General features: G+C 41.2%; 3 protein-coding genes and 1 long non-coding RNA gene across 6 annotated transcripts; 3 read left to right on the forward strand and 1 right to left on the reverse strand.

The window, feature by feature from the left end:
• Nucleotides 1-398: 398 nt before the first annotated feature.
• Nucleotides 399-11329, reverse strand: kbtbd2 (kelch repeat and BTB (POZ) domain containing 2). The gene is made up of 4 exons (XM_008396419.2): nt 11124-11329; nt 8636-9134; nt 4786-4951; nt 399-4506 (listed from the first exon to the last, which is right to left on the reverse strand). Exons 2-4 carry the CDS (start codon nt 8806-8808, stop codon nt 2947-2949), a joined length of 1899 nt encoding a protein of 632 aa, XP_008394641.1. The 5' UTR covers nt 8809-9134; nt 11124-11329; the 3' UTR covers nt 399-2946.
• LOC108165718 (uncharacterized) lies at nt 1131-6806 on the forward strand. Of its 2 annotated transcripts, none has more exons than XR_014085350.1 (5): nt 1131-1221; nt 4474-4552; nt 6029-6075; nt 6201-6387; nt 6520-6806. It is a non-coding gene; the product is annotated as an uncharacterized LOC108165718 (long non-coding RNA). The 2 variants fall into 2 exon arrangements; XR_014085351.1 differs by having other exon boundaries at nt 6216-6387.
• Nucleotides 11330-11958: 629 nt separating the features above from the next.
• Nucleotides 11959-14805, forward strand: LOC103456707 (bucky ball-like). Its single transcript, XM_008396418.3, has 7 exons — nt 11959-12174; nt 12253-12405; nt 12484-13908; nt 13980-14081; nt 14298-14390; nt 14461-14529; nt 14604-14805. The coding sequence occupies exons 1-6, from the start codon at nt 12162-12164 to the stop codon at nt 14487-14489; spliced, it is 1815 nt and encodes a 604-aa protein (XP_008394640.1). The 5' UTR covers nt 11959-12161; the 3' UTR covers nt 14490-14529; nt 14604-14805.
• A 2231-nt stretch (nt 14806-17036) lies between these two features.
• LOC103456706 (uncharacterized) lies at nt 17037-21829 on the forward strand. 2 transcript variants are annotated; one of them, XM_008396416.2, is made up of 5 exons: nt 17037-17192; nt 17260-17499; nt 18594-20591; nt 20809-20913; nt 21648-21829. In XM_008396416.2, the coding sequence occupies exons 2-5, from the start codon at nt 17262-17264 to the stop codon at nt 21674-21676; spliced, it is 2370 nt and encodes a 789-aa protein (XP_008394638.1). In that variant the 5' UTR covers nt 17037-17192; nt 17260-17261; the 3' UTR covers nt 21677-21829. The 2 variants fall into 2 exon arrangements, with proteins under 2 accessions (XP_008394638.1, XP_008394639.1); XM_008396417.2 differs by having other exon boundaries at nt 20812-20913.
• The last annotated feature ends 4298 nt before the right edge of the window (nt 21830-26127 follow it).

A 26127-nucleotide genomic window follows, 5' to 3' on the forward strand; every position in this document is an offset into this window, starting at 1 on the left:
CTAAAACCAACAAAATAATGAAAACTAAAACTGGAACCGTAAGGTGAGTTTATAAAACATCTAGATATATCCTTTGTTTTTGTTTATAAATATTTTCTTCCTTTTGAACTGAACTCGTTTTATTTTGTTTTCACACACAAGCGGTTTACGTCAGCTATCAGCAAATTACAGCCAATTCTCCTGGCAGCTGCGTTAAATAGATGAAAATACTTAAATTATTTCAAAACAAATTTTTGAAAATTATTTAAAATGAATCTATTTGTAAATTCATTTTTAAATCTACAAATAAAAATTTGTGCATTTTTATCACTACATTTTATGAAAATACCTTACATGTAAGGTATGAAGTATGAAATGGTTAAAAATTAAAGTATGAACAAACCAAACACCAGAGGCCATTTGCAGAACGTTTTTGGTATATTTTTTAATAAATTAACGTTCATCCAAAATACAGTGCCAAAGGAAAAATGATGCAGCCAAACATGCTAGTAAGGTTTGTCATGAAGCACCTGCGCTCATGTTTAAAGATGTTTTAGAAGGAAGACCCCCCACCCGCCATGTTATCGAGCTCTCTCCTCTCTCAGCCAATCAGCAGCAAGATTTCTCAGTACTCATCCAGAAAAAAAATGTAATCTGATAAGAAGATGAAGATCTACAGACAATCACACTACAGTAATGTCAGGTATTAAATAACAATAAAAAATAAAAGACACTAATACAAAATAGACCTGGTTACGCCCACCCATCGCTTCCACACTAAAACAGCCGTTTTAAACATATGAAAAATATAGTTTTTATAAATTTATATAATTCAGCAGCTTGGAAATAAAAAAAAATAATAAAAATGCATGAGCCCGAGTGGAGGTTTTTTACTGCGAGTGGAGTTTTGTTTGTTGCAGAGAAAGAAACAGAGACAGACTGAGGTGTGAACTGCTGGTTGTGTGGAAGACCTGTGTGCAGCAGACGTGACGTAATGAGGGGCGGGGTCAGTTGGGTGGAGGGGGCGGAGCCTCAAGCGGCGGAGGCGGGGCTACGAGTGGCTGGACCTGCAGCCACCCCGTCTTTAACTTCGTCCACCTGCCGCTCGGTCCTCCGGAAACGACCCGCTCCGTCTGCGAGGCCTTTTAAGGAAATGCATGATCCCATTTTTTTTTTTTTTTTTTTTAAAGGAATACTCCGCTAAAAATCAAAGTTCAAACATTGTGGGACGCTTCCAAATAAGTGAGTTTTCTAAATACATTTTCTTTACTAATTTTTGTTATTCTGTGCCGTTTCCGGCCAAAAAAATAATAAAAAAAAGGATGATTTATGACTAGCCAAGAGTTTGTTGGTCTACTGAAGGGAAATGTGGTTTTATGACCCCAGTAACCAATACTACCAACGGCAATTAGCTTATTTTAGATCATTCAGGCATATTTACATATATGCTGGTTGCTTAGTCAATATGGTTTATTAATTAAGACACAAAAACCAGAATAAGTGAAAAATTAATCTACGAATAATGGAAATTTTGAGATTTGAGCACGTTTATGAATTAACTCCTCATATATAAAACTAATATGCAATGTTTTAAAATCGTGGGTATGAAATGGTTGAAAACGGAAGTTTAAATGGACGAAATGGCGACGGATGACGAACAGGTTGTCTGGTTGCTCCTTCACCGTTTTCCAGGAGCCAAATGGAGCCGATTGGTTCCGACTTCAGTTCAGTTCGCCGCTATATAGAAAGCTGACGGCTTAAAGTAATTTTTTAAAAATCGTAGTTTGCTCTACTTTTGCTTTGACCGATTGTCAAATGACCCAACAACGGACAATAACCGTAGCTAAAGCTAATATTAGCCAAAGGTGTTGAAACTGACGTCACCAAAATGAAACAAATGAAATGCAGTCTGCAAAACTAAATTAAGTTGTACATCAGATTTGAGTATTCTGGTGACTTTTCTTCACATTTCAAACTGTAGTTTGTTGGGATATTTTAGATTTTACGTGTTTAGCGCCGCCGGAGCTTAGAAAAACTGAAACTGCATTGAAGGCATCAACTTTAATTAGACCAGCTACTTTTTTAATACAAAATAATCATCAGCAGACATGGAAGGCAGTGAAAGTCTATCCAATATTTCATGAAAGCATTTTTTTCTTTTGCGATTCAGTACATTTAGCTTCATTCTGGAGATGAATAAAGTTTCCATCTTTATTTAATGTTTTTAAAAAAAATTAATTACAAAAAAGGGAATAACTGAAATGAAAAGGTAGACGTGTGAAATTGTTTCTTTAAAAAAAAAGTACGAAATGAAAGAGGTTTGATGCATAAATGGGGAATATCTGTTAATGCATTCCTTTAAAGATGGATCATAAACTATGTTTATAGGAAACCCTGCAGCACATTTTTCTCCTTTATGTTCCAGTTCTTAGGGGAAAAATTAAACAAGTGAGAAGGCAACATGAGGACACGATCCGGCCCAGAGCTGTAAAACCACCCAGTGCATTCCCTTTGAGCCCAGCTGTTCCGCTTTTATCGTTTCCCGAACTTTATTTTATTAAAGCTGCATAAATATTTATCAAAACTCAAGTGTTCCAACAAGAAGGTGCTGAAATATCTTCAAATTCAACATCCAGTTGCAGTGATCTTTGATTTTCTGTGGAGTATTTCTTTAGCAGAGAGGAGAGATTTTGGTACAGTTTCTGTTAACCAGAAGGTTTACCAGTTAAGTGCATCATCATCATCATCACAAAATTAGTTTGAGATTATCACATTGTAGAAACAGTATGACCGACATAATATCTAACAGATGTCACCACTGAAAGTAAAAACAGAACCAAAAGGAGAATGGGTTTATGTTCGAGGGGAATCGAGTCCGGAGGACCCGCCGCACTTTTCACGCCAACGCTACAGCGCCCCCCCCTCCTCAATGTTCCTCCACCGTGTCATGGAGGGGGGAGGTAGAAGCTATACGTGGGGGAGGGTCACCAGCTCTCCGTCCACCTCGAACTCCTCACCGCCGTCGGGGGAGAAGAGGTACGTCGGCGGTTTCCACGGAGACTCCTCCAAGCAGGAAGGGTAAAGTTTCCCTACGGCGCAGCGGAAGTCCTTCCCCAGATCCCAGAGGACGCGTTCGGACACGGGCTGCCGCAGGAACCAGCGGTCCAGCTCCGCGTCGTACTGGTAGATGGCGTACTTGGCGCGCTCGTTCATGTGGGTCTCCCTCATGAAGATGCAGAGCGAGTTGAGCAGCACCACGGCGCGCACGCACGGGTCCGAGTAGCGCTTGGCCGGGATGTTGGCGGCCAGGCGCCACTCGTTCTTGTTGACGTCGTAGATCTCCACGGTGACCGAGGAGCCGTCGATGGTGCTGGTCGGCATGCGGATGCCGGAGTTGCTGACCACGTGGAGGCCACCGATGTAAAAGATGAGGTCGCCGAAGGCGGCGGCAGAGGCGAAGCAGCGGCTGGTTTTGCGCATGGCCATCTCTACCCAGGCATCAGCGCGGGGGAAGTAGCAGTACATCAGGTCGTGCGTCATCACGTAGATGCAGTCGTGCGCCACAACCGAGGTGCTCCAGTTCCAGGCGAAGGGCAGTGGGCTCATCATAGTCCACTCGTCCTTCTCGCAGTCGTAGCGCTCCACCGTGCGCTTGTTCAGCTCTCCGCCCACGTTGTCGCCGCCGATTGCATAGATGTAGCCGTCGCAGTAGACCAGTGACGGCTTGATGCGGGCGCACAGCATGGGGGTCTTCGGCACCCAGGCGTTCTGCTGCGCATCGAACCAGAAGAAGCTGTCGACCGAGCGGAACACGGCCTGCAGCTTCCCGCTCCTGCCGTGGTTGGCGATTGAGTTTTTGAGGGGGATCTGACCGCCGGCGATGTAGACGTCGTTGTCCGGGGTAACGAGGGTCCCAACCTTCTGCAGGTCTCCTGGCGGGTTACACAGCTTGTACACCTTCTCCGCTTGTGGGCTGTAACACACTATCGTTGTAGGCGCCGACGTCGACGTGACGTAGGTCTCGCCTTGCGTCTCCGACATGGCCTCCATGAAGATCAGCATCTCCTCCTTGGTCATGCCCAGGCGAGGCTTGAAGAACTTGGGCATGGACTTGTAGAGGCCCTGCACTACCACTGACTTATCGTTGGGCGGCAGACCCTGGAACCAGGCGCGCTGGGTCACCTCCGACAGCGCGTCGATGCGGATCTGACTCAGCACGGAGGACAGGTGCTGCGAGCGTGCCTCCATGTTGAACTCTAACCACAACATGGCCGCCTCGCGCACCGTCTCCTCCTTCTCCACGTTGAGGTTGTCGCTGCTCAGGATGTCGATGAGCAGCTCATGGGAGAGCTGCAGGAAGGCCTCCTGTCGGTAAACTCTGGGGAACTTGTGCTCCACCATGCGCTTGGCGCTCTGCTTTAGCTCGCTGCAGCTGAAGAGGTCGCCGATGCTCAGCATGCGGACGCAGTTCTCAGCGTTGATCTTCTTCACCAGGTAGTCTCTGCACTGCAGCAAGACGTCTTCCACCTGAACGAGACAAACGCATCACAAATCTGTCCAGCACTTCCATAAGGTAACATCACACACCCACTGCAAAAACACAAAATCTTACCGAGCATTGTTGGTTTAGTTTCTAGTACCATTGGCAGTGAAATAATTTGTCCAATGGAACAAGTATTTTTTCATTAATATTGGTAAGATGCTCTTTTTTTTGCAGTGCAAGACATTTAATACAAAAAACTTCAAGTTTGTGTTTGTACCTCAACAAAATGCTAAGATCCCTTATCGAGGGACAGTGGGGCGTACCTGTAGGAAGCAGGCGGTCTCGTAGAGCGGCTCCACCGTGCTGTCGCTGATGGCCAGGTGGCCCGTGTAGGCGTAGGCGATGATGATCTTCAGCGTGGCGGGGTCCACGTTCCTCAGGTGGACGTGGGTCTGCTTGCTCTCGCTGAGGCCGCTCATGAACATCGCTCTGCAGTGGAGACACCAGCAGTGAGCAGCATGGACTTATTATAATAGCATCACAAGATATTGTGATAAAACGACAATAAGAACCATTTCCTTCTTTTTTTAGATAGCTGTATGTCTGAGTGCAAGGCACACAAATGCTGCTCTTGAAAATCATTCCCATTTGCAATAAGTTTCACAAATCACAAAAAAAAAAGTATGATTTGCTAAACTGCACAAATCACTAAAAACCCAGACATGTCCAGGGAAAAAAATATGCAGCCAGTCCAAAGCAACAAAAAAAACATAAGACATGGGTAGATAGGTGGCTGAGGATGGACCCCTTTCAATGAAACGATACGTTTAGTCACCCTAAGTTGTGCTAGCAGCACTTAGCATTCGTCAAGATTCATTGGTGGAATTGAGAGTGTTGCGCAACAAAAATAATCATCCGTCTGGAACCCAGTGCGCTAAACAGTACAGCACAATTTAACAAAACTTCAACGCAGAGCACTCACCTCCAGGAATTTTAATAACAGAGGGACTAGAATCAGCCACATTTCTACATAACTGCATCTAGACTGTTATAATCTTAACTGCCCTCTCGGTCATTTGTCTCATACATGTCAAATTAAGTCAAAATAAAGTGCAAGAAACAGAGAGACTGGACCAAGTCAGAACAGATGTTTCTGTTTGGGTCTCCAAACATGCTGGCCGTTTCACAACCCAGGGTTGTTCTTTTAAAAACACACAGAGCCTCTTAATGACGGCTGGAAGCTCGCCAACGCTCCCAGCCGGAGCCTAGGTAGCTGGAAGTGGCCGCTGCTGGAGTCCAAACACCGCCGTGCTGCCCGTGTTATTCTACACCAGCGTCCACACTGCGAGTTACGCAACCCTAACAACCAGGAAGCTACTGATCCTGGACAGTTTAAATAAAAACAGCACCTTTTCCCAACTACTGGGATGTTTTTGAAGCAACTCTGAAGTGGAAGATGCAGTTCTGATGTTTTGAAAACCACTGAAATAATTATTTAAAATTATAAAGGAATGTCAGGATTCACCAACATTTCTCATAGAAAACAGAAGCATTTTCTGATTTTAGGAGATTCCTGATGCAACGGGTGCACTAACCAACACATCTGTGATCAGGTCAGAGGAAAATGTATTCCTGATCAGCCATTTTTACCTCAGCTGTGATGTAATCTTTAGCATGTCTGCAACCTATAAATTAACAAGTTGGCTTCTTCATTTTGATTTTTTGTTGATTTCACAAGTTGCTTTTACTGAAGGAATCCTCCATCAGAAGCCAGATTAAAACCCAGAATGAGGGATGGATCGGTCGCCATAGAGACAGCCGACGAGGCGAGAGATTAAAGGACAAAAGAATGGACAGGTGGAGGGACAGTTGGACATTCAGATGGAAGGATGAACAGACTGGATGACAAATGGATGGATGGACAGGTGAATAAAATGTTGGTTGGATAAAATTATGAATGTATGAAATGCTGGATGAATGAATGGATGGATGGATGCATATCCTCCATGTTGAAAGTGGATCCGGTTATAAATCCTGAATCATAAATCATTTTCCAGACCTCCTGACCAAAAAGCCGCCATGTGGAAACCCCAGTAGCCAATCAAAAGGCTCCTCCTCCTCCTCAGGATGAAGACCAGATAGACCTGCTGTTGGGATAAAACCATCCGCCTTCTGGTGGGAAGCATGATGTCAACCAGCTGCTGCATGATTGTTCATTTCATTTAGAGAACAGACTCATCTGGAAAACATTTCACCAGTTTCTGCCTCCAAACTGAACATTTAAGGTTCACCTTTACCAACAGATTAAATAATATCCAGAAAAACATCAACACAACTCAAATTATCAGGGATTTCATCACTTTTTGTTACCCAAAAGTAAAAAGAAGAAGAAGAAATTTACTTTTTGAACAATACAGAGGAGGGTTTTTTTTTTTTTGGGTGTGTTGGCCTCAGCAGGGGCCAAACCTGCCAGGCTGTATTACGCAACCCTGCAGAATTACCCCTTTTACCCCCTCCATCTCTTAACAAGAGCTACGTGACCAGACTCTCCCTCCCTCCGCTCTGCGGTCCGGCTGCTCCCCCTGAAGCCAGGCGTGGAGGATGGAGAGGAGGCAGGAGGAGTTCGGCGGAAACGCAGCGACACCTCTGCACCCCGAGGGGGAAACACTCTGTTCGCACCAGACAGGCAACGCGTGGGGGAGGGGGGATGATGCAGCAGATTTCCAGCCGAAACATACAGACTGCTGCATCTCATTATGCAACGCTGAGCGCATGAAAGAGGAAAACGTCTGGTAGCAATTACTTCATTTTTTCCCCCCTGAATGTACCAGGAACTGGTTGGAGAACAAGAGCTGGAGCTCTAGTCCTGCAGCCAAAGCGCGGCTCGGGGGCCCATTAGTGGACCTTCGTATGATTCTGTTTGGCCCCTGAGCTCAAGTCGACAGTAGCTGCGCTTCCTTTACAAATTTACGCAAAACTTTGTTGATATTCCTATAAAGTTGGGGGGAAAAAAAAAAAACAATTTAGAAATTGCCGTCTTTCCATTAAATTGACAGTATTTTGTGTTTTCCAGGCACAAAGCGCCATTTTATTGCTTTAAGTAACTGTGTGACCTTCAGTTGTTCAGCTGATTTAGTGCCTTTAAATTGGGCCTCTGTCTGTCTTTCTCTAAAAAACTGCCTTCAGGAAGTCATCACAACATGGCTACATTATTAACCCTTTAACACTTTTACCAGCATTTCGATTGTATAATGAGCTCAGCCAGGTGTTCACTAATTACAGCTGGCTAGTCTGAAGGAGCTGAGTGAAGAGGGCTGCTGTGAGGTGGAAACTCGTCATCTTGGAAACTGCAGCTCAGAGGCGGAGCTGCAGCTCAGAGGCGGAGCTAGGTCCACCCAGGCGTTATGCACAGCTGCATGGTTGCCATATTGTGACCTTCCTGTACTATTGTATCCAGTCTGTATGATGATGCTCAATTACCTCTGTTGTTTTGAGAAACAGTTTTTTATTGTTATTTTGGTTTAATTCAACTTTTTATTTTGTTTTTCCATTTCTCCAACTTTCAATAGTTGTAGCCCCTAAAATGAGCTTATAGTTTTATGCATAAATAAGCTTGTTTAAATTGATTTTCCATAAAAATATTTTGATTTCCCCCAGAAATCTGGCTAAGCGAAGTGGTAGGGCAGTGGGGAAGTTCATCATTTGTCCCACTGTGTTTTAGTGTCAAAAAATGTCAAGTTGACAGACAATTTTATAAATAAATCATAAACAACAATGAAAATACAGAAATGGCAAAATAAAAATACCGTTTCTGTAGGCCTGTCACAGAGACAAACTTTTCTGGACGATAAATTGTCCCAGAAGTTATTGCGATAAATGATAAATATTGTTTTTTCTTTAAACACAATTTTCAAGTAATATTATGGTAATGGAATAACACAAAAACACATCCCGAAAGATCAATAAACTTTAAATTACAAAGAATATTTAACACTGGAGCTGGAAAACAGTTTAAATATTCAAAATAAATAAAGAAGACAACAGAAAAAAAAACAGAGAGGGCCAGTTTCAAAACGCTTAGCCTGGCAGGGGCAAGTAAAGCCTGGTGGCCCGCCAGGCTGATAATACTCTGGAGGAAACCCTGGTAACGGTTAAACAAAGCAGCCTGCTCACCTGAAATAGGAGCTACACGTGGCCAGGACCATCTTGTGACACGGGAACTCCGCGTCCTCCACCAGCAGCACCACATCCGTCAGAAGCTTCTGCTCGTAGAAGAACTTGAGCTGCTCCAGCAGCGAGACGGCGTAGTCCGTGTTGACCGGCCTGCGCTCACTCAGACCCGACATGGTTGCATCCCAGGAATCGCGCCCCAGCTTTGAAAACTCGCGTGGCCGGCAGAACCGGACTCAAACCAACCAGGAGAAATTTGAAAAGGGGGAGTTTTATTCTCTGGCCCTCCACTCCTCCGCTGGAACAGGTGGAGGTGTCAAGACTGTGGCGGCGGTGGGGGGGTGGGGCGGTCTCAGGAGTCCACAGGAAGTGGGGGATGCAGGGTGAGGACGGGGTTTCCCCTCCGAGGGTCAGCGGTCATCGGACGTCATGCGGCGAGGCACGGAGGAGAATCGGAGGTAGAGAGGGCGACTCCGCTGCGGCGCCGTCACATCAAGGGCCGCTGGAAAACAGTGTTTTTATTTTCATCAGGAATTTTTATTATTATAATACACTGTAAAAACAAAGTCCTACCAAGTATGCTTGGTCTATTTTCTAGTATAAATACCCCACTACATCTAAAATAAGACAAAGTAACTTATAAGTAGCTTTTCAGCAAGATATAGAAGCTCATTGTAAGTCAATAACTCTTTAAAATTTATGAGAAACTGCTTGTTCCACTGGTTTCATTTATTACATGACTTGGAAAAAATACTGATAAGTGAAAATAATCTGCCAATGGAACAAATACAATTTTAAGGACTTATTAACCTAAAACCAGCTCCTCTGTCTTGAACAATACTGAAGTCTTTTCTTCCTTTGCACATTTTGTTTATATTCATCTAATCCTAACACTTGCATTTGATTTATTTACATCACAATAAAAACAAATAAATAAAAAGGAGGCATGCAAGCAAATGTATCCTTCACTACATTGAAATAAAAAGGTAATTTTATTTATATGGCACATTTTCAGCAAAGGCAGTTCAAAGTGCTTAAAGAGGAAGTTAGTAGTTTTTTTTTATATACATCAGTTGAGAAGATGGAGCCATCCAATAAAAAACATTTTGTCCTGGTGATATGGCTTCAAAATAATTATTTTTTCCTTTGATTTCTTGGCTTGAAAAAATAAAATTAGATATTTTCATACCAGATCCAATTTCCCCTCCCACTTTCTTTACTAGACAGAAATGACAAATGACAGAATAGTTTCAAAACGTGACTCATCTCAATCATCCCTTCTGTATACAATAGAATATTAGAGCCAGGCGACAAAATTATTTAATTACAAGAATATAGTCACAATATTAGCAAAATAAAAACAATTTTACCAGAAAAAAAAATTCTTAAAAAATTATGAGAAAAAAAGTCTTGGAAAATTATTTTTTATGTTGGAGTTCTCACAAAATTAGTACTATGATCTAATAAAGAAAATAAGGTCATAAATCCCAGGAAACTGGAAAATTGGTATTCTCCAGAAAAAGCCTGATTGGTGCAACTCCAGATGTTTTCAACGGTTTAGATTCTTTTCTGCAGTTTTAAAAACTATTGTTGGGCTTCAGTTTGAAAATCGCAGTTCATAAACAAGTCAAATATGAAATGATGTCAAAAGCAGCATAAAAATGTCACTTAATACAAATCAATTCTGCCCAAATGTCAAACCATTCTGGTTTTCATCCTCATCTCTAATATGGCAACACATAAAGAATATTGTGCTCATAGATTACAAAGAGTGTTTTAAAGAATCTGGCTTTTATATTACAATTTAATTACAGGTTTTTAAGCAATCCTATCCAAGTTTATTTAAAATAAAACATCGTGCTCCAATACCATTCCTAAGCAAAAATCAAGGTTTCATATTATAATTTTCATTAAAATTGTTCGAAATGATGCAGCTGCCAAGGTCAGCATCACTCCCAGCTAAGTAGCCGGTTTATTTTGATCTAGAGGCTGACATTTTGCGAATCTGTACCGTTAACATGTTCTGTTAGCCCAAAGCTAATTAGCTGCGTTAGCACGTTATCGCCACAGGAACAACCCATTTGAGTGGCTTCATACTGGCCGGGATAAAACAAAAAGATGTGATCAGATTGGCCCACCCTTTATAGCGGAGTTTCTGGTTATCCGAGAGGAAAATAAAACGATCAGAACAGAACCAGCGGCTCTAGCCTGATTCACAGCATGTTAGCTTTAGCATGGTAGCTTTAGCTTTCCCCACTCTGCACAGTTCCGGCCCAGTTTAACTGGGCACCCGCTGGGGCACACTGTCTGGTTGTTAGCGAGGGAAGAGTCAGATACCACCATCCCAGCTCTGGTGTTGTGACAGAAGATTCTGGTGTCAAAAAACATGAAGGGAAACCAGACAGCATCAGCTAAGCTAATAACGGCCAGAGCTACACATCGCCTCTTCCGTAAAACACCTCCGACAAGAAAAAAATACTACATTCCTTACTTTGATTGTCGGTGAGATCCACTCACTGAACCGTCCTGATGTTTTTCCGTCGGTATGAAGAGTAAACTGGACCCTTGAGGCCGAACTGAGACGATAAAGACTGTTATGAGTCGGCGCCGAGCAGCGGACAAACCTCTTAGCGCATCAAAGGCGCCTCTACAGAGCAGAGGCCAACTGAGGATACTGCACTCAAACCCAGTGACCTGCCCTGTTTTATAGAGAAATAACGCCCTCTGCTGGACAGATAATAACATAACAACTGTAGAATTGAGACATGGCGCCATCTGCTGGATATATTGTGATACCACAGTAGTGAAAGAGTCAAAAGTTCTTCATGACTAAGAAATAGTTTTTTAAAAGCTGGACTTCTACAACAAACAATTTGAATTTAAAAACAAATATTAAAGGTACAAAAATGCACATTGCGTCATAATTATGTGCATAAAAATTATTTAAGTAGATAAACATTGGAAATCTATTTGCATCTGTTAAAATGTATTTTTTTTAAAACGAAGCATTAACATCTATTAAAAATTAATCAAATTTAAGGTAGATCAAGTAAACACAAAAATTATACTTTTTATTGACAATTAAAAAGTAACAATGTTTTAAGGTGGTGGGAAGTTTTAAGAAAAAATATTCTAAAAAGGGTTTGTTTTCAGAAGAAGATACATTAAAATATCTTGAATAACCAAAGTTAAACAAACCAAGTATCTACATTAAATGAATTTAAATTTAGTGTTTTTATTATTATTATATAAATATTATTATCTTATCTTATTTTAACATAAGGCTCCCGGTTGACCATGAAGGCAACATTCCTGACGGGACGCAAGCTGTTTGCTATATAACTAATTGCCTGCAGCAGTTCGGCTTTTTACTCAGTAGAAATGTCGTTTGGGCTTCATAGAGCGAGACTTTTCTACTTCTGTTCAATTAGAAATTGTTAAAGTAACTTATTTATTTTTCTGAAACTTGGGGATGTTTATTTATTTTCATCCCTGTGTGTTTTATTTCCGACAGTCAACGAGATCGTGAATGAAAATGGAAGGTAAGTCGTTTTTATTTCCAACTTTAAAATGAAGTTCAACCAACGTGTGGTTTGAAGCCATTTGAATCCATCCTGTAGATCCAAGCAAACAGCCTCCCTCCTTTGGCAGTGGAGCTCAGAGAAGTTCCCATCCCAGACCTTTCTTCTTCGTCCAGCCACCTTCTCAGCCGTATTATCTCCACCCTCCCTGGCACCTTACCAACCCATACAACCACTTCGGACTGCCTGCAGGTATTCAGCAATTCACACGTGTAGATCATGCATTGACATAGGAAATCTCAGAGTATTTTTCTCAAAATCTGTTTGCAGGTTTTAACTTTGGTCGCCCCAGCATGCATCCTTACCCCTATATGCCGTACCCTGGCTTTGTTTTACCACATGCCCCGGTGTATCCTGTAGATTACAGGCGGATGTTTGAACCTAGATTCCAAGCACCAGCTTGGGGAGATGTACCTCGTCAACAGTACCATCCACAACCTCCAGGGCGCCGTGAGACCGCTTGTTCGGGGGCTCAAACCGACCCTAGTGAGGCCATAAACAAGCTAATCGAATGCTTGGATAAAATCCGAGCCACAGAGCTTCAGAGCACCGACCGAGAGCTGGACTCTGGCATTGGCTCTCAATCTTCTGGTGTCTTTTCTCCTGTAGAAGAAAAAGCTGAAAAGGAAGGTCACCCACTACCGTCAGAGCCAAATCATGGCTCTTTGGAGTCTCCAGGTGTGACTTCAGGTGATTCCACTGCAGGGGTTTATGATGGCGAGTCCAGCCAAGTTATTTTGGACCATTTGAGCCCGGAGGGAGGCTGGACAGGAAGACTGGAGGAGGAGCTGCCTATTGACAGCTCTTCAGTTCATGAAGAATGTTTCAATCAGTCGGCACCAGACGAACACTTTGTTTCACATGAGACGGAGATCCCAGATATTCAATCAAATATCTTGGTGACTGACTCAAGTGTTCCAATTTGTGACGCTGAGAAGGACCACAAATCTTCACTTCCCTCCGGTCCACTGGTCTTTACAGACCTTAAAGTCTCAAAGGTAGAAGATTCAATGACTTCCTGCGATCAAACCAAACCCGATGAAGGCTACCAGATCATCAAGCTACCATTTGAGGGTGTTTTTACTCCTGGAGCTGCACAGCTCTTGTCCCCAGCTTCACCTTACTATTACAACTACCTCCCCATGCAGACTACACACGAGCGCATGAGTGTCCTCAGTCCATCTTTGGATGAACTGTCTTCCAGAGATGAAATGTTCTCTACAGATCTGGACGACACGGATCTCTTCCCAAAGCACATGTACACCGGGAGGAGACTTTCGGCTGTAATTGGACGATCTCCTCCAGCTGCAGACGATGAGGAGGACGCATGGTTGCCAAAGTCGAAGAGGGTTGTGTGTGCTTGTTGTGGGAAAAACTTGGAAAAAGGGACAAGCAGGAACAAAATCCATAGCTCCAAAGTGTATCATGATGAAGCTGGAGACTCTGAAGAGGAGGGTGCATACGGGAGAGGGTGCGAACAGCCAATTAGAGTGGTTGTCAGGAAGCATTCTGCACCAAGGAAGACTCAAACTGTCCAAAGACATTCAGCTAAACCTTGGTATAAGAAAGACCAGTACAAAGAGCTGCCAGATGCTATGAAACGGGTGGAGAGTCATGAGGCCTGTCAGCAGGAGGTTGCTGAAGCAGAAACAGAGGAGCTGGACAGCAGGGAGCTGCAATGTGGAACATGTCAGGGTAAGTCGAGAATTGGTATTTTTTTAAAAACATTCAGGAGAAACGGATGTGACCCATGAATCTGTTCACAGATGGACTCTGCAGAGCGGATGTGACCACAGCAGGCCAAAGCCGAAGGCCGGCTGGAGAAGTGATTCCCCGTAGAAGACATTCCACCCCTCTGCAACGACAAGGTGACATTTAGCACACATTCATGCTGGTTTTATTGGAGAACTTGTGGTTTATGTTGAATTTGAAAGAAATTCATGAAACTGAGCACACATCCCTGAGGGACTGGTTTCCTCAGTTTGATGGGATGTGCCGTTTTGTGTATTTTAGTCAAATAGTTTTTTAGAGTAATAAGAACCTTCTTAATCCCCCGTTGAATTTTCTCTTAACCAACTATGTAGAAATGAGCCCTCAGTGGAAAGTGATGTACCACAGGCCTAGAGATGATGATCATGAAGGTGAAGAAGAGGTGCTTCCATTAAGTTGGGAAAGAGGTATTTTTATTTGAGCAGCGGTTTATCTTTTTGTCATTATGCGAGTTTAAAATGTAAATTTGTTTTTCAGGCTCCACAGTGAGAGGAGAACCAAGATGACGTTTTCCTTGACTGAGTTTTGAACAAAACGCATTGAACTGTAGGTGGCAGTCATTCCAAATGAACAATAGTTTTAACATCTATTTACATATTTACCACTTTTTATTTTTACAGGTCCCCCCTAAAGGTGTAACTGTTGAGGGATGATGGAGCACCAGGTGTAATGCACTGCACAAGAAGCATAGTTGTATAAAAGAACAAAAAAAAAATCTGCAGTGATGCTGCTGCCTTTCACCAAAGATAACTTGATCTCACAAATGGGCTAAAAGGTTGTTGCCACTGTTTGGGGTCAGTCCAATAAAATATAAATATTTAAGCTTGTTGTGGGACTTTTGTTCTAAACCAGCCACCATGGCTTGCTCTTTTTAAATGTGAAATCCTAAGAGTATAAGTATTAACTGGTATACTTATACTGCCTGAAATGGATTTGTTTCTGCATGGCTAGCTTGAATTTTGCAGTTATAATGCCAAAAAGTGTTGTTGGTGTGAACCGATTACTTCCAAATGTAAGCAGGCAGTAAGGAACTTAACTTAAAAAAACAGGGTATTTTTTGTATAATTTGATCAAGTGGGATTTTTCAAATACTAGCTATCCTGACAGTGCCTATGCTAGCAGGTATGCTAGCAATAAGGTGCAACTGCAAAACGTATCTCTGCAAATCTATAGATGAAAATATTTGTTCTTCAAACTAAGACATATTTGACTATTTTTATTTCTGCTTCTGAAAACGGTAATTTTTATGCACCCAGTTAGTTTGGGCATCAGCGCAGCAAGGAGGTTTCCAACCTCTGGTTCTGCCACAGTTAAAGTCCAGGTTGCTCTGATGGCTGCCTTCAGGTCATCTTGTTGGTTCTGGTGTAATCTTCCTGTTGACAATACTCCATTGATTCTCTGGTTCTGGCCAGACCAGTATGCTGGTGAATCACCCACAGTACCACTGGTCACTGGACCAGCTTTTGGTACCTTTGGCTCTGTGGGTTGGTACAAAGTTCTGGAAAATGAAAAGGCATTTCCATAAAGCTTGTTGGCAGAAGTAACTCAGAAATACTCTAAATGTCCTGGTAGATGGTTGCATTGATCAGATTTCAGAAAACCCAGTGGACCAGAACCAGCAGATGAGATGAAGACACCAGACAATCATTGGAGGCTACACTCTGGACTTCAGGCGACGTGGATTCTGCATTTCTCCACCAGACTCTGAGACCTTCACTTCCAAATAAAACGCAAACTTTACTTTTGTCTGAAAACTTTGGACCATAGAACTATAGTCCAGTTCTGGTTCTCTTGTAGCACAGCAACTCTTAATGTTCTAGCCTCAGTCTGCTCTTTGAAGTGATTCTCTGTTGCATCATTTCCTAGCATACTTCTTCCTTCCAATCAACTTTCTATGCCTACGCCTGTGAACATCCATCTTCTTCAGGACATCTGAAGTCAGCACTACAATATTTTACCCTTCAGAGAAATCTTGAATAGAGGTTTTAATTTTCTGTAAGTCAAAAAAGTACAGGAAATACCATTTCTAATGAGTTTATATGATATATGGGTTTCACTTTCTGAAGTGATTAAAAAATATTCAACTGGACCAACATATTCTAAATATAGAAAACAATTTACATCTTCCAACATTTGAGATGCTGAGTATATTTGGTTAAACGTTTGATTTTAGATCTAGTCAGAGAAAATGAGTTTTGAAAGTTGTATTACTAAAACCAACAGTTTGAACATCTTCACCTGTTTAAATCTGAATGTTTGAGCTAACAGATGCAGAGAGTTTGTCATAATGATACAGATCCCATTTTGATTGATTTGACAAGTTATTCATCATACCATAGAAGAAGCAGAGCATTATTACCAGGATTGTAACTGTAACCAAGAGTTTTCACATAAAGTTAAAGAATTTAATATGGTGATTCTTAAAAAGCAATTCTCCAAGTCCTTGGACATTTTTCCTAATCTGATGTTGAGTTTTAAAGCAAGTTGTTTTATTCTCCAAAGTTTATGAATAAACAGAAATATTCTATATTAAATCTGGTTTTGTTTGATCATTATAAGCAGAGTTGTGTAGTAACTACTTACATTTGCTCAAGTACATTTAGTTGAACTTTTTATTATTTACTTTTAGGAGTATTTTTGCTACGCTGTGTTGCTAATCTTGAGTAAAATTTCTGCATTTTCTATCCACTGAATGACAAACAATCATGTTTTAACCAAAAACTCACCAGACACAGAGATACACCTGCAGTTTTAAAGTTTCATAAGTGTTTTTATTGAAAACAAAAAACTGATTCGGAACAAAATTATTTTTGCCTCATTTTATTTATTTCTTTTACTTATGCATATTGTCATTTTGCTCCTCCACTTAACTTTACTCACCTCTGATTGTCTAAAGAGAAACAGATTCTATCATAGATGTTTAAAAATCAAAAGGATTTGACTTTTTAAGCCTTTATGTGTCATTAAGAATCGGAGTCATAGTTTGGATCACAGCTGTGTTTTCTGGCACCATGTGAGTGAATGGCACCACACTCACCTGTTCGGAATAAGCCTCTGTGATTGGTTCACACAGCAGCTTATTAAGCTCTAATTGGACTAACAGCACCTGGAGCGGAAGCTTTTTTGCAACTTGAGTGTTTGGTTTCCACTTGAAAGCATAAAGGAAAACTCATCCGGTTTCTCTGTGGATGTTTTCTTCTCCTTCGCATGTAGGTGCAACTTTATCCCCAGGAAATAATCTTAACTCCCAAGTGATTCGTGTCTCTCTTTGTTCAGATATGGAAGCAGCCACGCCTAACTTTCAGCATTCCTTCGGGCTGGGCCCTAGAGGTCCAAACCTGAACCCGAAGCTGGGACCTGAGCCGGCCGCTCCTGGTCCGCCTCGTCCGGAGGAGCAGCACCATAAGCCGTTCTTCTACATCCAGCCTTCGCAGCCGTACCTGCCGATGCAGAGTCTTCAGTGGCCGGTAGCCATGCCTATGGCGTACAACCCGTACTACGGCTACCCTGGCTTAGGTGAGACGCTCTGACTCTTCCGGTTAATGGATTATTAATATTTCTGTCGCAAAAAGTGGGATGGTGCTACAAGAGACACGTAGGGGCGCTCCGGTAAAGGGGGCGCCAGAGAGATGGCAGAAAAATATAGTCGGCATTTCTGTATTCATCATCCAGAGTTGGGTAGTAGCTACTTAAATTTACTCACATTTTCTTGAACTGTTTTGAGAAAGTACTTCTAGCAGTATCTTTACTAGGCTGTGAGTTTTATTTTTACTTGAGTACGGTAACTTTATTATGAAGTATTTTTACTCTTGAGAAAATTCTGGATTTTCTTACCACTGCATGGAAAACAAACATGTTTTAACCAAAAACTCGCCAGACACAGATGCACACCTGCAGTTTTGTTTTATTTTTTTAATAAACTGATTTAGGAAAAAAAATCTTCTGATTTTATTTTTGTTACAAATATGAATTGTCATTTTTGTCATTAAAATACCAAAATAGTTTGAGGGATTTAAGTAATTCATGAGAAGGTTTGGGTTAAGAAGTTTTTTTTTTTTTTTTTTTTTTTTTTTTTTTTAGCAAATTATACCATTTACCTTAATAGAAAACAAGGAAAAGTAGGTAAAAACAAATTTCAGTTACAAACTATGCATAAATGAATTGACATTTTGAGAGACTTGGGATAAAACTAGCTCCATGTCACTGTCCTCTGGTGACCAAAACATGTAGTGCAGGTCAGGAAATACTGGCGTCTCTGATTTGTTGTGCTGGGCAGCTGTCGGTGTTGGAAATTGTTTCTAAAACTCTGCAAAAGTTTTCTTTTCCATCTTTGCAGATGTCAAATTAAAGACTTAGTGGCTGAAAATGTAGATAAAAAATCTCAGATAAAGCTGTAAAACTTAGGTTTTGCACCAATGCTTCATTTCAAATATAAATTTGAACTACTGTTGGTACTACATAGCTTACTGTTCTTCCCTCCCCAGCCTTGGTCATGTGTTTAGATGCCCAGAGTGCCACATGTATTATAATCTGTCATTATTCTTTACAAATTTGACTAGCAAGAGGATATTTTCCTTTTTACCAAAGTTAAATGTTTTGTTTTTGTCAAGGGCTTGGTCTGCCAATGATGCCCCACTATCAGCCGAACCCCTACATGGAGCCGCCTGGCTTTGTCGTTCCCCACACCCACCTCCATCTGATGGACTACAGACGCATGCTGAACCCCCAGTACTACCACACCATGGCCTATCATGCCCGCAGGTTTCGCTACCAACACAACTCTGCGTCAAAAGAAATGACCAGCTCTGAGGTTCAAACTGAGCCGCTTCTCTCGGTTCATAAAACCAGCACCCCAAGGTCCAGCAGCATCTCCACCGACAATGCCACTACTGGTCAGCTCCAGTCACAGGCTTTCACCGTACAAACGGAGGAATACCCTTCAGAGCTCCAAGAGAAGGCGCCCTCTTCCAAGACAGGAATGCCATCAAACGGCTCCTTCGTGATTCAGACTGAGGAGGTGAGGATTGAATGTTGCGCCACACCAGTCGGGCTCCAACTGCTCCACGCTCAAGAGGCTGCAGAAATGTCCCACAGCTTTTCCCAGGATCTGGTTCAGTGTAGTTCTCCTATCCAAAGTGATATCCCACAGGATGAGGGTCTCGACCTTCAAGCAGACCAGTCTGAGCAGGAGCTCAATGTTTGTCCAGACATCCTGTTGGATGAGAAGCCAGACTCTGGGGAGAAGAGCCTTTCTCTAGAGGATCCCATGAACCAAATGGATCCTGTGACTGAAAATGAATCTGAAGAGACTTCAACTGATGAAGACTTGAGTGTGATCTCAGAAAGCTTTCACCTCAAAGTTGTTCAGGTGCCATTTGATCCAACATATTTGGATGAACTGAGGAAGATTGAGTCCACGGTCTGGTCAGCAGAGGAATCGTTTGTGACTTCCCCTGTCCAAAACTCCTTCATGAAGGCTTCCAATAAAACACTGAATGCTTCAACTGAGGAGTTGGTAATGTTAACGCAGGAGGTTCCTACTGAGGAAATCACTGAAATGGAGATTCCTGCACTAACAGAGGTTGAACTAGAGGAACTTGTCCCCTCTGTAGAGATGTCTGAAGCAAATGTCTACCCTGCTACAGATGCTTCTCCACTGCCTGAGCTAACAAACACAGCAGAGGAAACTCTTTCAACCAATATCCTTCTACCAGATAATTCCCCTCTGGACTCGGACAGAGAGCATCACCAGCTGGAAACTACGAATGACCAGGATCATCAGGACACCTCCTTTGAATCTTTGCCTGCTTACCTTCCATCCACCAGCTGGATTTCTGACTTTAATCATGGCTATTACAGCAAAAAGATCCCACTAGCTCCTATGAAGCAGAACAGGCCAAGCAATCTCCATAGTCTGGATGTGTCTAAAAGGAGAAGAAAGCTTAACATGGATTACAAAGAACAGCCTAATGTGCGGAAATCAAAAGAGAGGTACAAACCCAAAGGCAAGGTGGATCGACAAAGTCTTTCTGACCATGAATGTTGCCTCAGCAGAAATTTCAATGAGAATATGTTGAACTCTCGCTGGTCCAACAATGAGCGACTCTGTACCAGATGTACGGCAAAACGTAGGATCAGCACGTCTCCAAGTTCGGTGTGTGAAGGCCGAAGCTTGAAAAGGAAAGCGGTTCCTTTCCAGGAATGGAACGATGTCCTTTTACCAACATGTGAAGCCTGCAAATCTCACACAAAGAGGCAACTCATGAGAAAAGATTCCAGTCCGGATCTTTGTTCTCCCAATTATGGACACGACACGGAGTGCGACTCTTCTGGGAACAGTTCATGTCGGACAGGACAGGACTTCAAGAGGCCACTGGCACCGAGGCAGATGGCAACCAAAAGTCCTGTGACGATCCACACAAGGCTGAGACAGAGCAACTGCAAGCATGACGATCTGCAGAACCAGTCAGTTGGCTGGGAAAGACTCCGCCGATGTCCGCATGGGAACACAATCCGAGAGATTGACGAGAACTGTGATGCACCAACTTCCCACGAGGAAAAATGGAGTAACCTGGACCAGATGTACCTGACGCACAAACGGCAAACTGGTAAGCCAATGACTTTAACAAATCATAGGGCTACATTTATCTCATGAATCTCATTGGTCATGGAGACTCCAAGAGTCTTAAACTAGTTTCAGTTGACGATTTCTAGATCTGGTTGAGCAAAATATCTCTCCTCATGGAGCCGTTTGTTTCAGTTCAGTGTTTAAAGCAGTTTTAAGAGGAACTGCAGCAGCTAACGTCTGACCTCACTGTCTTCCAGCAGAGAAGTCATGGAGAGACGCAACGCTCAACACTTACAATGGCCGCTTCCTGAAGGAAGCCACCTCACACTTTAATCACAAGAAAACACAACCACAATCACAAGGTTTGTTTTGGATGTTTCACTTTACTGTTTTTTTTTTTTTTTTTTTTTCAAAACAAAAACCCCATAGTCTATACCCTTAAAATTAGGTCTTAGACTTAAAAAGCTGTAACTAAAACAAACATGGATACTAATGGAAAAGGTTTAAAGGCTAAAATCAAACAGTTTTCACAATTAGTTTTTCCACTGCCTAGTTTGATCAATATCTATATGAAGCTAATTGATGGACAACTGATAAACAGAACTGGCAATAGAAAAGCTTCTTGATCAGGTCAAGACTTTGATTTAAATGCTGGTTGTCAAAACTTGAAGCAATGTTTTTAGTCGTATACCCTCGTTTGTAAATTTGGCATAAAAGAGAAAGAAGCCGTTGCAATTTTTCATCTAAGAATAGGAGAAAAAGCAGAAAAAAATGGATTTAACTTGGATTGGATACATCTCCAGACTCATTTACAGATTGTTTTATTTATGCATTTTATATTTGGTCATATTCAAATTACTTACAATAACATTATTATGCTTGTATTGTGGTTATATTTGTATAAATGGTTGTGGTAGCTTGACAACTATTTCCCCTTGGGGACAATATAGTATATTCTATTTAAAGCATTTACTTTGAAAAAGGACACTTGTTCAGATAATGTAGTCTAACTTATTTTTTTATTTGCTAGAAGCATATGGTCTAAGTTTTATTGTCTCAATTTTAACATTTTTTTTCTGTTTTTTTTTTTCTTCAGGAATCTGCACAAAAGAAACGAGATGCTGATTTGCACAAGAGCACAACTTAAAATACAGCCACTGTTTGTTTTTAATCATCACTTAAATTAAGTTTTTTACACTTTCTTTGGATATGTAAATAATCACAATGCTCACTATTTATTCATATTGAAATAAACACAGATTTAATAGTTTTTGCAAACATCTTGAGTTTTTGTTCCTGAATTTGTCCAGCAGAGGGAGCTGTTCCCTTTCAGAAAACTCTTAATCTTCCACATCGGATGAATAAACGTCTCCATTTTGCTGATTTTTAGAAGAACTAGGAAAACTAAAACTAGAAAGTGTTTGTCAGCTGTGACTTTTCTTTTTAGTTTAAATCACTGCAGAAGTGGGTAGAGTTGACAAATTGTTTTTGAGAAGTGCTTTAAACAAAGTTTGGTGTAGTGAAAAGAGCATAAAACCTAAGTAAGTAATTACTACCCACCTCTGACAAGTTTACTCCAGATGTTTAAACTAAGGTCTTCTATCGATGCCATTTTGTGAATTCCTGATGTCGTCTTGTGGTCAAACCTGCAACATTTTGACAACTTCAGCATTCTGGATCAACTGCAGCAGATTTTAAATCGGAAGCTGTGAAGACGCCTGCAGTGTTCAATGCGACTAAATATGAAAGCATGGATGAGTTTCTCTACATCTTACTGAAACATTAGTCCTTTAATCCTGGAAATGTTCTGCAGGCGATGGAAGGCCGACTTTATAACCATCTTTGTGGCTCTGAAGGTTCAGGTTTGAGTCGATCACTCCCAGATGTTAGGCCTGCTTGTTTTTCTTGTGGATTTTTGTTTTTAACTTAATTGTTCACAGTAAGTGCCACATTAAAAGAGAAATGGTTAATAGAATTTTAAGTTTGTTTCAGAATGCATTTTTTCATTATTATGTAACTTATTTGAAAATGGTCTCGGAGCAATATAATTTATTGCAGTAACTTCTGGGACAATATGTTGTCCAGAAAAATTGTGATTGAGATATCTAATCATCCATCTTGTTTTTTGAGATGACCTACAAATTCTGTCCAAAGTAAAGGTTTAAAAACCAGTTTTTGGTTTTCTGTTTTGGTGTAAACTTGGGTAAAAATCTGTACTTGAGATACTCCCACTTTCTTTATCCCCAGATTTTCCACTCAATCAGCTTTCTAATTTGATACTATGTCCCTGCTTTACGGTAATATAACCTTTTCAAACCTCCTTTTACCCAAAATGAGGGACTAACATTAGACAGGCGTGGTCTCGGCTTTACTCGGACCTTAACAAATGAAAAGTTGCTAAAATAAACATATTGTTGCCCTTTTAATGATTAGGTCAGCAAAAATGACGAGAACACAAGTTTTAATGACGTTTGGGGCAAAGACTTTTTGCCTCTGGGCTGAATTAGTTAAACCGAAGAGAAATAATTAGACCAGCAATTTTTCTTATCAAGCTGCTAAAGTGGCTGTGTCGCAGGTTATTGATCGTTGAAGCACAAAGCGCTTCTCCCTGTGGGCTTAAATACACATTTGTATTGAATAAACGGTAAATCACTCCGGAGCGGACCATTAGAGCTCGTGTAGCGCTGCACAAAGCTGCGAGACGTTCAGGTAATGAAACCAGCTGTAGCCACATTGTTCTGGATGAATCATGTAATGTGTTGCCATAATGGCTTCCTTGCTGCAGGGGAGGTGAAACCTCGGATGTAGAAGCCATGTTGGGAGTTGATGTGACTTTCAGGGCCTTGGAATAGGCCACCACTTACTCAGGTCACCCAATACATCCAGAGTGAGTAATAACTGGTTGCGTTTACTCAATTACATTCACGTCTAACTTTTTTCCCGTTTTTTAAATTTGACTTTTACGAGTTTTACTTTAACTTCAGTCATTTTATTAAGTATTTCTACTTTTGAATAACATTTCTGGATTCTCTACTCACTGAATGAAAAACATGTTTTAACCAAAAATTCCTGGTTATCATTTTCATCCTTAAAATACCAAAATTTCCACTTTGTAATTATCTAATTTTTTAAAATTAAATGATTTGATCAGTCACTCGGAGCTACTTTTTTTTACTCCTGAGTAATTTCTTGGATATGTAATATTTGAGTAACTTTATCATAAAAGTTCGACACGTAGGGTGCTCCGTAAAGGGGCGCCAAAGAGATGGCAGAAAAAATTATCTCTAGTTGGCATTTTCTGTATTTAACATCCAGAGTTTAGTAACTAGTTACATTTACTTTTTTTTTTTACTTTTTTTTTTAGAATACGTACGTGTAGGAGAATTTTTACCATGATGTACTTGTTACTTTTACTTGATTTTTTATTATGAAGTATTCCTACTTTTGAGTTAAATTTCTGGATTTTCTGCCCACTGAATGAAAAACATATTTTAACCAGAAATTTCACTAGACACAGACACCTGCAGTTCCTGTTAAAGTTTTTTTTTATATTGAAAAACAAAATGATTTGAATTTTTTTTCTTTTGCCTCACTATTTTACTTGTATGAATTGTCATTTTTGTCCTTAAAATACCAAAATTTCAATTTAATTTTATATATGCAATTGAATATTAAATGTTTGGTTATAAGTTACTCAGTAGCCTTTTTCCCCAAATGCTTCTTTACTCTTGAGTAATTTCTTGGATCTTATTTCTACTTGAGTTAAAGTACCTTGAAGTAGTGCTGCTCTGGAGTACAATCTTTGGATACTCCTCCCACCTCCACTTTACTTTCTTCTCAGTGTGCTTTGGTTGAAGCAGAGACAGTGGAGAGGTTTTGGATTTTACAGAAAGCTGCTCTTTAGTGGTTTGGGCGAGGAATGGTTCTTGGAAGCCAGGCGGGATTAGAAAAGCTGGATCAGTGGAGCGCATCGCATGATTTCCCTCCAGATCTGCCCGTTTCAGGGATCGGATCTAAAGCCCAGAGTGGATGGTCTCGCAGCTCATATCTCTGACTCGTTTCATTCCGCTGCTCCATCTTTATGACGTCTGCATTATGGGTAAATGTGACGGTCTGATTGGCTCTCAGGGGGTTTACAGTAGGAGGTGATGGCGGCGGCTGGGCAGGTTATGTTGTAGAGCTAAAAAGTTCACAGGGTTAGCATTTAGTACTATGAAAATGCAGATTAAAAACTGAAATACTCAAATTATTTGAATCATTAAAAATACTTTGTTCATTCCAAAATTTCTAACAAACTAAGTTGGTATAAATAAAAATCTCAAGCACATCTAAAAAACTTTGCTTCTAATGTTTATCTTTTACATTTCTCAATTTAAACTTCCGTTAAAATGAATATGAAAACGCTTCCAATATTTCTGCAGCACCGTAAACCCGAATGTTGAAATTGATCCGACTGATTAGTTCAGCTCAATTCTGTGAGCCTGAAGAATCATTTTACCCGCTAGCTCAAGACCATCATGTTTGGTTTGGTTGTATTTACCCAGAATGCCCTGCGCTGTAGTCCACTTCCTGCTTTTGGAGCGTAATGCGGTCCACTTGGCATTCACAGGTTTGTAGGCGGACCAGAGTTCACTTTTATTTGGTTCAATTAGCATTCAGACCTCCTCAAACCAACCTGACTTTCTGGGCCAACAGACTCATTTGATTAAAGCTGCAGTATGTAACTTTTATAAATTGTTACTTTTTTTTACATAGTTGTTCAAACTGTCTATATTGTGACAACCAGCTGGAGCCAGGAGGCGGAGCTTAGCTTCTCCCTGTCAGCATAGCCCGTCTTCAATGCTAAGGCTACTTAGCATGGCCACCAATGATGGTGGAAAAACAGGTTTTCTTTATCTGTAAGCGTTTCTTCTCAATTAGCACATTTAGCAGCTCATTCAGCAGGATGATTGACAGCACTAAGACCCGCCTCCTTGCTCTGATTAGTGGTTTTTGGTGCATTTCTTCAGACGTCAACAGTATCTGAGGGAGAAGGTGGAGGAAATCAATCTTTTTATAGATTATCTGTATCATTACAAAATGTCATGACATGGTGACGGTGTTAAATATATGAAAACATATTTTTATAAAAGTGACATACTGCAGTAAACAAGCGTAGTGTGAGTGCAGCAGCAAATGAAGTGGATTAGCAGAGCTGGAACTTGAGGTGTCTAGTTATGTTACGACCGAATAAAATGACCCGAGGTGCTTAAATCAGTGAATATCCAACATCATTTAACATTTTTTACATAAAAAAGACCTCATAACCGATATCCTCTGCAGAGAATTGCATTTATTGAATCTAAAAATCTACATCTTGTTCTACCAAGGATATAAGCTCTATAAGCTGAAGGTTAAACTGTGCTGAGGAAACACAGCTACTGCTTGGTGCAGGCGTCAGGCCGAGCACAACGCCGGTGTTCAGCGCGGCGTAAGGTCGAGATGCCTGTCGGCGCTGCGGGAGGTTAAGAGCATCCATCGTTTCTCCTTAACTGTTTGCAGGATTCTGTCAAGCTGTCAAGTCGGTTCCACGGTTC

This window comes from Poecilia reticulata, chromosome 20, assembly GCF_904066995.2.
Source record: "Poecilia reticulata chromosome 20, P_reticulata-male-v2, whole genome shotgun sequence".
NCBI classification, from domain to species: domain Eukaryota; kingdom Metazoa; phylum Chordata; class Actinopteri; order Cyprinodontiformes; family Poeciliidae; genus Poecilia; species Poecilia reticulata.

What these genes read in the sequence shown, in the direction of transcription:
- LOC103456707 (XM_008396418.3), top strand. An exon ending in GCAATGTGGAACATGTCAGG is followed by an intron (nt 13,909 to 13,979) that starts GTAAGTCGAGAA and finishes ATCTGTTCACAG; the next exon opens with ATGGACTCTGCAGAGCGGAT. An exon ending in CACCCCTCTGCAACGACAAG is followed by an intron (nt 14,082 to 14,297) that starts GTGACATTTAGC and finishes CCAACTATGTAG; the next exon opens with AAATGAGCCCTCAGTGGAAA.
- LOC103456706 (XM_008396416.2), top strand. Translation starts at nt 17,262, where the DNA reads ATGGAAGCAGCCACGCCTAACTTTCAGCATTCCTTCGGGCTGGGCCCT. An exon ending in GACGCACAAACGGCAAACTG is followed by an intron (nt 20,592 to 20,808) that starts GTAAGCCAATGA and finishes ACTGTCTTCCAG; the next exon opens with CAGAGAAGTCATGGAGAGAC. An exon ending in AACACAACCACAATCACAAG is followed by an intron (nt 20,914 to 21,647) that starts GTTTGTTTTGGA and finishes TTTTTTCTTCAG; the next exon opens with GAATCTGCACAAAAGAAACG.
- kbtbd2 (XM_008396419.2), bottom strand. Translation starts at nt 8,808, where the DNA reads ATGTCGGGTCTGAGTGAGCGCAGGCCGGTCAACACGGACTACGCCGTC. An exon ending in ACGTGTAGCTCCTATTTCAG is followed by an intron (nt 4,952 to 8,635) that starts GTGAGCAGGCTG and finishes TCTCCACTGCAG; the next exon opens with AGCGATGTTCATGAGCGGCC. An exon ending in AGACCGCCTGCTTCCTACAG is followed by an intron (nt 4,507 to 4,785) that starts GTACGCCCCACT and finishes TGTCTCGTTCAG; the next exon opens with GTGGAAGACGTCTTGCTGCA.